Source organism: Brugia malayi, assembly GCF_000002995.4.
Source record: "Brugia malayi strain FR3 genome assembly, contig: Bm_v4_Chr2_contig_001, whole genome shotgun sequence".
NCBI classification, from domain to species: Eukaryota; Metazoa; Nematoda; class Chromadorea; order Rhabditida; family Onchocercidae; genus Brugia; species Brugia malayi.
Genome location: NW_025062476.1, coordinates 7569729 through 7582615, shown reverse-complemented (window position 1 = coordinate 7582615; position 12887 = coordinate 7569729). Strand labels below are relative to the sequence as shown.

The 12887-nt window shown below is 33.3% G+C and overlaps 1 protein-coding gene across 1 annotated transcript, besides 2 other annotated features; it reads left to right on the top strand.

The window, feature by feature from the left end:
- Window positions 1-2531: 2531 nt before the first annotated feature.
- Window positions 2532-5786, top strand: Bm2468 (Uncharacterized protein; the record flags this gene model as incomplete). The annotated part of the gene is made up of 6 exons (XM_043078804.1): window positions 2532-2696; window positions 3058-3150; window positions 3448-3650; window positions 4108-4302; window positions 5166-5358; window positions 5484-5786. 6 exons carry the CDS (start codon window positions 2532-2534, stop codon window positions 5784-5786), a joined length of 1152 nt encoding a protein of 383 aa, XP_042934738.1.
- A 4506-nt stretch (window positions 5787-10292) lies between these two features.
- Window positions 10293-10453: a sequence feature (Protein overlapping with rRNA (BM_BM17514, VIO94098.1) was converted to a misc_feature.).
- Window positions 10454-10916: 463 nt separating this feature from the next.
- Window positions 10917-11082: a sequence feature (Protein overlapping with rRNA (BM_BM17514, VIO94098.1) was converted to a misc_feature.).
- Between the last annotated feature and the right edge of the window lie 1805 nt (window positions 11083-12887).

The window sequence follows — 12887 nt, the reverse complement described above, 5'->3', positions numbered from 1 at the left end:
ATTCGACATCACATTACTATATTCAAATATGACGGCATAGCATATATATCAGTTTTGTAAACTTATGACATTTGTTTTCCATCAGAATAATTATACATAGTTTATGCGTAAATTTTGAATTTATCCGCAGTTAATTCTTTCTTTTAACAGAAACTGCATTTGACACGGATTTCATTGCTCCCACCACTTACCTATTGAACTGTATAATCTGAGTTTATACCTGAGTTTGTTACCATAATTTATGCTTACTATTTCATTGATGGTTAAAGACGACCCATCTTTTTTCTAAGGAATTCGAAAAGCAATTTAAAAGTCAAAATTTTTTTGAAACAAGACCCACTAAAATACAATTTTGAAGAAAATATTTATCAGAAAGAACTAAATTGTATAACTTTGAATTATTTGTGCAGTTATCTTTGTAAACTACACAGAAGTGCCTGAAAATCTTTAAAAAAAATGAGTTCTCTCAAATTCTTACTGTCGAAATAGAAGTTTGAAACATTTTCAGGAACTATAAATTAAATGAAAAATCAACTCCAGAAATTATAAATCATTGTTTTTACAAAGTGATTCTTATGGAGATGGGATTCTTCGACAATCCTAGTTTGTTACCATAATTTATGCTTTTACTGGCATATTATCTACTTATTTCATATTATAGTAGATATTCAAATCATTGAAAATAGCGTCTTTATTTTATTTAAAATGATATCATACATACTGAGCATTCCATTTATAACTGGGTTAGTAATCATTGATGGTTTGACATTAATTGGATAAAGCCAAAATCATGTGGAAATCAAAATTTTACATTAACATCGCAGTAAGCCGTTCTGATTAAGCCACTTTTCAGCATAATATGTCGAGTATTCGATGATATTTTACAGTAGGTCCTTAAATAAATTCTATGGAAAAGGATCACAGTATTGATAGGAGTGGAGAATTGTTTTGATTCGAAAGTTTGCGAAACTGGAGTGATCTTGCTCAACTAAAATGAAAGACGAAAAATGTATTCACTTCTTGATCACTCAGTAAATGTAAGATTTCAGAAATTGTTAAAAATACATGGATGAGATACATAGCGGTATGTCGTAATGTATTATTTTGATTATTGCGTCAACGCTGCATCCATGTCACTTTTTGTCTTTTCTAATGAATCAAAAAATTATCTTCAGTGGTTACTTTTTGTCTTCCAATTTGGAAGTTTTTCCCAAAATCAAAACGCAATCTTTTGTGAAGCCAGCAGCTATGATGAAGCTTCGTTTGGAAACTGATACTATGCTCGATGACGTGCCATAAGTGATATCAACTGAATATTTGTATGTCTGACTAGGGAATCATACCATTCAATGATTATTTGCTTGATTTTAGGAAGTTTTAAAGTGAGGAGAAAAATGTGAACTTATTACAGCACTACTTGTCAGTAATTAGCACAGACTTGTAAGATTTAAAAGAGAACTATGCAATACATCTCTGCAAGTAGCGGTTAAAGCGATTCTCATCACTCTAACTCAGGTTTAAGTCAAAGTTGAACTTCTCATCGTTGGTTTGTCTGGTAAACGAATGCATCAAATCCCCCGAACTAGTCAAATGCAACATACTCATGTCGATAAATTTGCTACTTAGAAATATTAATATGATAGCAGTCATCAAAGGCTAGAGCAGGAGCATTAGTAGACGCGTTATCGTCATCACCATCCTGACTACCATCAGCTGCGAGATGAGCTGCTTACTGGTGGAGGAGCAGTGGAGAGAAGGCGCAGTTGGAGTCAGCAGGAGGCGTCACTGCGTAGCTGTAAACATTTGATCAGCTACAGCATTATTCCTAAGACTACTGCTTCCGGTAGCTATCGATTATTGTAACATTCAACCTTTTGCCTGTTTTTACACCATACCCTAAATATCATGTGGTTTTGGTTGGGACTGATTATCCTAAAGCAGTTGAATTTCGAATACCATATATAGTGATTTAAAAACTCAAATCAAGTTTTGAGTTCTTGATATGTTGCATAGAAATAGAAGAAAAAAAAAACCTAATTTTTAATTTTTACACGAATTTGAGTTTTGGGTGGAGGTTATAAGTTTTCATTCATTTTAAGAATTTCCAAATTTCCACATTCCTCAAACATGAGGAAAGTTAGAAATTAGATCAAGTGTTGTGAGTTGTTAGCCCTGCTTATTCGTCATGTACTTTCTTGTTTGGAAATGTGAAAGTTTTCGATGTGATATTTGGAGAGAAAACTATTGGAATGAGAAAAAGATGTGCGATATTGGCTGTAAGTGGGGAAAAGAAAGAGAAATGAGATTTAATAAGAAGGTACGATGTAGTACATCTACAGTGCGGATAAATAATGCCATTTAAGTTTTAGTTCTAACTTACTTTCGTCTACTTTCAAGTTGGTTTTAAACAAAAACTAATTCATTAGAACCTTGGATAAAATGTTTTTCAATTGATTCAAAAAGGACAAAATTTTAGCTTGTGAGATACAACGTTCAAAAATCGAGAGAATAAACCCTAAGCCTTTTAAGTGATGTCAGCTGAAGGGTTTTGGTTATTCGACGGTTTGGAAGAGGAGCCATATGGTCTTTTACCGCTTGTTAATTTATCTGGAAAGGGCGGACCGACATCCACGAAATTTGTCGAAAGAATCGGCTCATATCAATGGTATTTGAATGACGAAACACCTACCATCGTTGTAAGTTTTAATCATTTCTCATAATAAATAAATCCGTTTTAAAGATATAAGTACACTGTTACTCAATTAGAAATTTATCATGCGTGCTGTTCATGAAACAACTTTCATTTCTTCTCCACATTTTTCTTTTCTTTCTAAAGCAAATCATATTTTTTACAAATTATAAATGCAATAAGTTTAAAAGTTCTTGCTACAATAAAAAGACTTGTTTATCAAATCTTTCAAATATAGGAATTTGTCACAAATTCCTTAATCTTTGTAGAAATTCAGATTTTATTTTGAATGATGCTACATTTCATCATCTAATTAGGCCGCTAATGAATCACTCAGTACCAATAAAATTTCGTTCATTTTTATTTAGATGCCCGGCATGCCTCTAGAATCTTTCTTCTGGGCTGGTGGCAAACTACAACAAGATCACGGTGTAGTTATATACGACGTCAATCACTTAAAAGTTTTTTTTTCTTCTTTTTTTTCAATAACTAAAAAACTTCAGTTTTTTTTTTCATTTTTATAAGTCACTTTTTCCATTTTTCATTAGTATCTTCTCGGCAGTTCAAATAAATATTTTTTAGCTTGAAACCAGTTTTATCGTTATTGACATCAGGTGCACAGGAAGGCATCTAGGATGAAAGAAATTTAGGTCAAAGTTGAATTCATATTCAACTGAAAGTGCCGATAATACTATATCAGTAATTATTTGATGATGCACGCACTCAGTTTAACCATCTTAATATCAGAGATCTTTCAGATTCCAACAGGTTCGTTAGACACAGCAATATTAACTGCACATCACATGACATCAAAGGCAGAAAAACCAATTAATTTCAACGAATACAATTTTATCACCGATGCTGTAAATTTGCAAAAACTATTTGCATTTGCACAGGAAGCTGGTGACGGATTGTTTCGAATTGATGTAGAGCGGATAGGGAAAACCGTTTTATTGACGAGGTAATTATATGCCTTAAAAAAGTCACTTCTAAAACAACATAACAAGTTTGAACTTTATTTTTTTTTCGGTCCAATTTCTGTAAATTCGTTATTTAGTACTTGCCTATTTTGATAAAATGCCTTTGATTGAGTGTTTTTACTAGTAACTCTCAATCGTTTATCTTCTTATCTCGATAATTTTATCTCGATAAGAAGATAAACGATTGAGAGTTATTTTATAGATAAGATTAATAATATATATAAAATAAACATGAGGACATCGTCCATATCTTCATCCGATTTGTCATGTTTTTTTTTTTTTCTATTTCCAACAATAATTTGTGATATAAAATCAGTTGCTGGTAAAAAAAGCTAAAAGCAGATGCTACTTCCTTCTTCAGAAGCTTAAAAAAATTTTTTTAATTAAAAGTTTTGTGGAGGTATGTATTAGAGGTACTCTAATGGCTGTATTCCTTAGAATGGAAGCGTCAGATCTCATGGAAATTGGTCATGTAACATTTGATCAAGCATTGAAACGAAAAATGACGAAGGCGAGGTCAAAATTCACTACTGGTCCATTTTTCCAGCTTGTTTCTTATCATTTTGGCAAGTTCAAACTACTGGTGCGATTCGAAGTTGACTGCGCTGATTATGCTAGTGTGGAAATGCAAAAGTAATGATTTTAACGTTTTTCTGGACTGGATATAATTTTATATCTCATTGCTGCAGTCATTGGAAAGGTTGGATGTGATCTGCGAATGGATGGATAACAAATGAGACTTTTCAAGTTTCTTTCTTAGTACAGTCGCTTTTAGTTTATCTTTAACTGGCATTAGTTCGCATCTTTGAAGTATTTCTTTCGTTCTTCCATCTAATTTCAGTGATCATTAAATCTCAAGAATTTCCTAAAAATCTTTAATCGTCTTTTGAAGTTAAAATTATGAAGCTCTGTTTGTTGGCAGCATGATATATGCTTTTGCAGCGTAAGCTGAAAAATGAGATCGATAATTTCGCTAATGAAAATACCTTTTTTCTTATCAAAATATTTTTGAATTGTCGACAATAGATTAAACTACAAACAGTTGTAACTTGCCCCGATCCTATACACAACGAACAGCTGTTCCTCTTATATCTCGTAGCGGACTGCAAATGAGAAATCAGTGATTCATTTCACAAAGAAATTGAAATTTTTGCAACTTTTTCTGTAAAGAATTTAAAGACATAATTTGAAAATAACTAATTTCGAGAGCTAGTATATTTTAATAAAAAGTTTTTGACTATTATCAGGGTTCGAGTCATCTTTGTCCGTATTACTAATCAGTGAGCACTACTCACATTTATCAACAAATCTCTATTTTTCAAACTAGATGTGAAAGTTTTCAAAATTGTACTTAATTCGCAAAATCTATCTTAAAAGCGATATCACATTTTTAAATTATATTATCAATGAAATGAGTCAAATAATGTATTCCTTAAAATCTGAAATTGATTTACTAAATGCATAATCCATTTAATAATTAAATCATTGATTTGTAGTGACAATCATCTGGAAAAAGAAGGCGAATTGGAACCAAAAAAGAAGAGATTTAATGAAAATAATGCAATTTCATACATGGAATATGGTGAAGTGCCACGAAATATCGCGTTGCAACTTCTAACAACCTATCCACAAGGTGCTGGATTTCCATTCTTTACCTGGGCACAAATGTTTTTCACCGCTGCAGATCAGGTTTGCATATTAATTATCTAGCTAAAAAGGCTGTGAAAATAATTTAAAATCACATCTCTACACTAATTTGAACAGCGTCTAAATAAAGAATACATTTCTATATCCATAATTTAGAATTTATGTAGGAGATCGTTGGCTGGTTCAAAGGAAATGGCGATTTTGGAAAACCAGCTATGAATGCTCTGTCGGACATTTCTAAACTAATCAAGCCTCTGCCCTATGTGGTGCTATCAAAAGTTCACGATTGCCTAGATAAAATTGCGAAGTTTTTGATAAAAAATGATCCTGAATTCAAATGTTCTTTGATATGGAAAGGTAAAAATCACCTAGAAATTTTTGCTAAAACGAGTACCACTGGGGCTGTTTCACCTGGAGTAAAAGAACTGCTGAAAACGCAGTGCAAGGAACCAGATGAATTGGAAGAATGAGAAAGTGATAATGAAATTTAAATGCATATTGATCAATTTTTGATATACCACTGATAGTGGTACTCGAATTCAAATTAAACATGTTGCATCGAAAAAATTGAGGGAATTTCTTGCCGCTCATGATCTTGAACGAATATAAGATAGTTTACACTAATTTAAATTCATAGCTTCATAATACGTCTCACTATTTTTTATTACGTAAATGAGTTACGGCGTACTCGAAACTGTTTTGATGGTGCATGAAATATAATAACAAATGTTCCAAGGAACATTTATTTTTTTTTTGTAAGCCAGAAATTGAGTTTCTCGATTTCCATGTTTTGATAGCCAATAATTCAAAATGATTTCATGTGATGCGTTAAGAAATGTTGACTGGTTAATGTTTTGGTTTTACTAGATTCAGAAATATCATGTTTCATGCTGCATGAATCCCGTCTTTCCAATCCACCATAATTTAAAGAAAATGCCACTAAAAATAATGTTCCTTTTATATGGTATAAAATCAGAATAACTTGTCTAGGACTTGCAATGAATTTGTTATACATATCAGATGTGTAAAAGGTTTTGATAAAATTCTGAATTGATTATCTAACAGTTTTGGTAATATTTCGAATTGATTATCTGACGTAAGTCATCCATTTTTTGCATTGTCAAATACATCAAATCATTGGCATGCAGGAGAAATGTACAAAAACCATTAATATTTTGTACCTTTACCTTGCTGCAACAATTCAAAACTTGTATTAGAATACTTGGCGCAGTAATTTCTTGATCAATCTTTGGAGCTATCTTCCATAGTATTGTCCAGAAATAAAAAAACTTCCTTTCAATATGATTTAACGTTGTAGAAGATTTTGCAAGTGTAAATTACCCAAGCAAATGCAGAAGAATCTCAACGATGAAAGGCATGTAAGTGATATAAACAGCATGACTTAAAACTTGCCTACAAGATTTTCATCTTCGTTCCAATTTTTCTAGCAATCAAAACTAGATGTTGCTTAACCTTCTTCTAAAACATTAAAAGTCTTCGGAATAGTGATAAATGAAGCAAAAATGTATAAAAAACTTACCCATTAATTTTATACTACTGCTATATTAATGGGAATCAACCGCAATGAAAGTAATTGAAAACAATGTAATAATTTTGCCTTATTCAATCGCTATACTAAAGTTTTGCCAAAATCTACATGAAAACTTAGCAAGCATTGAAGACTAGCACTCATTCAAATTTCACTACTGAATAAACGAAAGTAATTTATAACATGTAATAAAATTTGAAAACATATGGATTAACGAGATTCCCACTGTCCCTATCTACTATCTAGCGAAACCACAGCCAAGGGAACGGGCTTGGCAAACACAGCGGGGAAAGAAGACCCTGTTGAGCTTGACTCTAGTCCGACTCTGTGAAGAGTCATGAGAGGTGTAGCATAAGTGGGAGGTTTTTTTTGTATTTATTATACAAATACCAACAGTGAAATACCACTACTTTCATCGATTCTTTACTTATTCGGTAAAACGAGAATTGAAATATTATATGTATTTCGAAATTTTTGATTTAAGTTAAATCACTCGGTGATTTAACGACTCGCACCGAAGACAGTGTCAGGCGGGGAGTTTGACTGGGGCGGTACATCTGTCAAAACGTAACGCAGGTGTCCTAAGGCTAGCTCAGAGAGGACGGAAACCTCTCGTAGAGTAAAAGGGCAAAAGCTCGCTTGATCTTGATTTCCAGTACGAATACAGACCGCGAAAGCGTGGCCTATCGATCCTTTTGAATTTTTTAGAAGGTTTCTAGCAAGAGGTGTCAGAAAAGTTACCACAGGGATAACTGGCTTGTGGCAGCCAAGCGTTCATAGCGACGTTGCTTTTTGATCCTTCGATGTCGGCTCTTCCTATCATTGCGAAGCAGAATTCGCCAAGCGTTGGATTGTTCACCCACCAATAGGGAACGTGAGCTGGGTTTAGACCGTCGTGAGACAGGTTAGTTTTACCCTACTGTGATATGTTGTTGCGATAGTAATCCTGCTCAGTACGAGAGGAACCGCAGGTTCAGACATTTGGTTCATGTGCTTGGCCGATCGGCCAATGGTGCGAAGCTACCATCTGAGGGATTATGACTGAACGCCTCTAAGTCAGAATCCCACCTAGACAAGGCAACGATAAATTTGCTCCCTGATGTCGGGAGGCACTATTATGTAATTATGAACATATTCATACTATTACAGCTAATGCCCCATTATATGGCCTTGCTATTTAATCGAATGGTTAAATGGTTGCCAAAACCGGATTACTCTGGTACAATGTCGGGGCGCAAGATCACTTGCAGACGACTTGATTACTGGTCAAGGTGTTGTAAGCAGTAGAGCAGCCTCCATACTGCGATCTGTTGAGACTTATCCTTTGATTGGACGATTTGTTTTTTTTTTTTTTTTATTTATATATACTATAAATTAATCTTTTAAAAAAAAAAAAAAACAATTAGTAGTAGAACAAAGAAATATATTCTAAAAGTATTTTTGTATATTATCTATATATATATATATATATATATATATATCCAAACAATTAGTAGTAGTAGAACAAAGAAATATATTCTATAGTAGTAGAACAAAGAAATATATTCTAAAAGTATTTTTGTATATTATCTATCTATATATATATATATATCCAAACAATTAGTAGTAGTAGAACAAAGAAATATATTCTAAAAGTATTTTTGTATATTATCTATATATATATATATATATATATATATATATCCAAACAATTAGTAGTAGTAGAACAAAGAAATATATTCTAAAAGTATTTTTGTATATTATCTATCTATATATATATATATATATATATCCAAACAATTAGTAGTAGTAGAACAAAGAAATATATTCTAAAAGTATTTTTGTATATTATCTATCTATATATATATATATATATATATCCAAACAATTAGTAGTAGTAGAACAAAGAAATATATTCTAAAAGTATTTTTGTAATGTTTTTGATTATTTTTATATACTATAAATTATTAATTTAAAAAATTTTTTTTTCTGTTATATTTATAGAGAGCAGATTTGGTATTATTGTTAGATGACAATGGTCGTCTAACTTGAGTAATGAATTGTCTCGTGAAACAAAAGTTTCAACAGACGAGCAATGAAATAGTAACATCAATCATGGTTACATTTAAAACAACGAATTTGTTGTTGTATGTATACCTTGGATATATATGTATATAATGATAGTGCAATCATAATGTATGTGAAATGCTCCGTTGTACTATTGGAAGTATGTTATTGGAATTTTATTGTATTGTAAAATGGAAATTTAAATTTTGCTAATAAGCGAAGAAAATCATGTATGAATGAAATTTTGAAATATAGATGAATGAATGAAAGAAAACATAGTACAACAATTTTTATGCATGATATATTTAAGATATAATGCATAATGTTTGTATGTGTTTTCTTATTCTTTTCATACATCTCCCCGATTGATTCTGTCGGCGGTTATATGCTTGTCTCAAAGGCTAAGCCATGCATGTCTAAGTTCAAATAAACCTATAATGGTGAAACCGCGAACGGCTCATTATAACAGCTATAATGTACTTGATGTTGATTATCCAACGTGGATAACTGTGGCAATTCTAGAGCTAATACATGCACCAAAGCTCCGAATTTTAAACGAGCGCATCTATTAGATTAAAACCAATCGGATTATTAATTTTAATCCGTTAATTGGTGACTCTGAATAGCTATGGCTGATCGCATGGTCTTGTACCGGCGACGTATCTATCAAGTGTCTGCCTTATCAACTTTCGATGGTAGTTTATGTGCCTACCATGGTTGTAACGGGTAACGGAGAATAAGGGTTCGACTCCGGAGAGGGAGCCTGAGAAACGGCTACCACATCCAAGGAAGGCAGCAGGCGCGCAAATTACCCACTCTCAGAATGAGGAGGTAGTGACGAAAAATAACGAGACCGTTCTCTTTGAGGCCGGTTATCGGAATGGGTACAATTTAAACCTGTTAACGAGGATCTATGAGAGGGCAAGTCTGGTGCCAGCAGCCGCGGTAATTCCAGCTCTCAAAGTGTATATCGTCATTGCTGCGGTTAAAAAGCTCGTAGTTGGATCTGCGTCTCAGGACCTGGTCCATCCATTGGATGAGAACTAGGCTCCTAGGCTAATATTGCCAGTTTTCCCATACGTTACCTTAATTGGTTGCATATGGTGGCTAGCAAGTTTACCTTGAAAAAATTAGAGTGCTCAATGCGGGCTAATGCCTGAATACTCGTGCATGGAATAATGAAATAGGATCTCGGTTCTATTTTGTTGGTTTTCTGATCTGAGATAATGGTTAAGAGGGACGGACGGGGGCATTCGTATCGCTGCGTGAGAGGTGAAATTCTTGGACCGTAGCGAGACGTACGACTGCGAAAGCATTTGCCAAGAATGTCTTCATTAATCAAGAACGAAAGTCAGAGGTTCGAAGGCGATCAGATACCGCCCTAGTTCTGACCGTAAACGATACCAACTAGCGTTCCGTCGGCGGTAAATACGCCTTGACGGGCAGCTTCCCGGAAACGAAAGTTTTTCGGTTCCGGGGGAAGTATGGTTGCAAAGCTGAAACTTAAAGAAATTGACGGAAGGGCACCACCAGGAGTGGAGCCTGCGGCTTAATTTGACTCAACACGGGAAAACTCACCTGGCCCGGACACCGTGAGGATTGACAGATTGAGAGCTCTTTCATGATTCGGTGGTTGGTGGTGCATGGCCGTTCTTAGTTGGTGGAGTGATTTGTCTGGTTTATTCCGATAACGAGCGAGACTCTAGCCTACTAAATAGTTACTGGATAATTTTATCGTCCAGACAACTTCTTAGAGGGACAAGCGGTGTTTAGCCGCATGAAGTTGAGCAATAACAGGTCTGTGATGCCCTTAGATGTCCAGGGCTGCACGCGCGCTACACTGGAGGAATCAGCGTGCTGTAACCATTATCGAAAGATATTGGTAACCCCTTGAAAATCCTCCGTGATCGGGATCGGGAATTGCAATTATTTCCCTTGAACGAGGAATTCCTAGTAAGTGTGAGTCATCAGCTCACGTTGATTACGTCCCTGCCTTTGTACACACCGCCCGTCGCTGCCCGGGACTGAGCCGTTTCGAGAAAAGCGGAGACTGCTGTTTCAATACCTTTCAAGGGTAGAGATTCTTTGGTGGAAACTGCTTTAATCGCAGTGGCTTGAACCGGGCAAAAGTCGTAACAAGGTTTCCGTAGGTGAACCTGCGGAAGGATCATTATCGTGCTTCAAAAAAAAATAACACAACAATGATTGAATTTATTATTATTATAGCTACCATATATATATATTATGATACTATATTAACAACATATTGTTGTATGTGTTATTAATAGATTGATGTTAATAATTTTAATATGGTAGTAGCATAAATAATAATAATAATAATAATATGAATAAACGGTGATATTCGTTGGTGTCTATACTTTATCCAAGTTATCGCCTAACCGTCGATAACAATGAAGATAAAGCGATAGCTTAATTAATTTTACCATTTAATTAAGTAGACTTAATAAGCATTTATGCTAGATATGCTACCAACAAAAAAAAAAAAAAAAAAGACATACAAAAAATATATATATATATTATAGTAATAATAATAAAAATTTTTTTTTAACTCTTAGCGGTGGATCACTTGGCTCATGGATCGATGAAGAACGCAGCTAGCTGCGATAAATAGTGCGAATTGCAGACGCATTGAGCACAAAGATTTCGAATGCACATTGCACCATTGGGTTGATTCCCGATGGTACGTCTGGTTGAGGGTCAATTAAAAGTAATAATTGTATTTGTGCATTGATTTATATTTATTATTATCAAATAATTTTTGTTTGTTTGTTAAAAAGATTATTTGATGATAATGAATGGAAAAAAGATGATTGAATCAATGATTAGATACAAAATGCATCAGGTGATTTAGTAACAGAGAGAGTGAGAATGAAAAAATCTCAAAATAAATCCCTGATAAGTAATAATAGATATGAGTAATATTTTTACCTTATTTAACATATTGAATATATATGTATATGTATATATATATATATATATATTAAAAAGTAATCTTTCATGAATAAATAATAAGAAAGATTACATTATTTATTTATTATGCATTGATTTACTTTATTGTTTGTTTGTTTTGTTGTTAAATGTTTCAAATTAAAATGCAAGTTATTTGAAACATTAAAATAAACAAATAAATAAGTTTTTGTAATGTTTTGATTATTTTTATATACTATAAAATTAATTTAAAAAATTTTTTTCTGTTATATTTATAGAGAGCAGATTTGGTATTATTGTTAGATGACAATGGTCGTCTAACTTGAGTAATGAATTGTCTCGTGAAACAAAGTTTCAACAGACGAGCAATGAAATAGTAACATCAATCATGGTTACATTTAAACAACGAATTTGTTGTTGTATGTATTTGTATATATATGTATATAATGATAGTGCAATAATAATGTATGTGAATGCTCCTGTACATTGGAAGTATGTTATTGGAATTTTATTGTATGTTTGTAAAATGGAAATTTAAATTTGCTAATAAGCGAAGAATCATGTATGAATGAAATTTTGAAATATAGATGAATGAATGAAAGAAACATAGTACAAATTTTATGCATGATATATTTAGATATAATGCATAATTTTGTATGTGTGTTTTCTTATTCTTTTCATACATCTCCCCGATTGATTCTGTCGCGGTTATATGCGTTCAAAGGCTAAGCCATGCATGTCTAAGTTCAAATAAACCTATAATGGTGAAACCGCGAAGGCTCATTATAACAGCTATAATGTACTTGATGTTGATTATCCAACGTGGATAACTGTGGCAATTCTAGAGCTATATACATGCACAAAGCTCCGAATTTTAACGAGCGCATCTATTAGATTAAAACCAATCGGATTATTAATTTTAATCCGTTAATTGGTGACTCTGAATAGCTATGCTGATCGCATGGTCTTGTACCGGATGGATTAACGAGATTCCCACTGTCCCTATCTACTATCTAGCGAAACCACA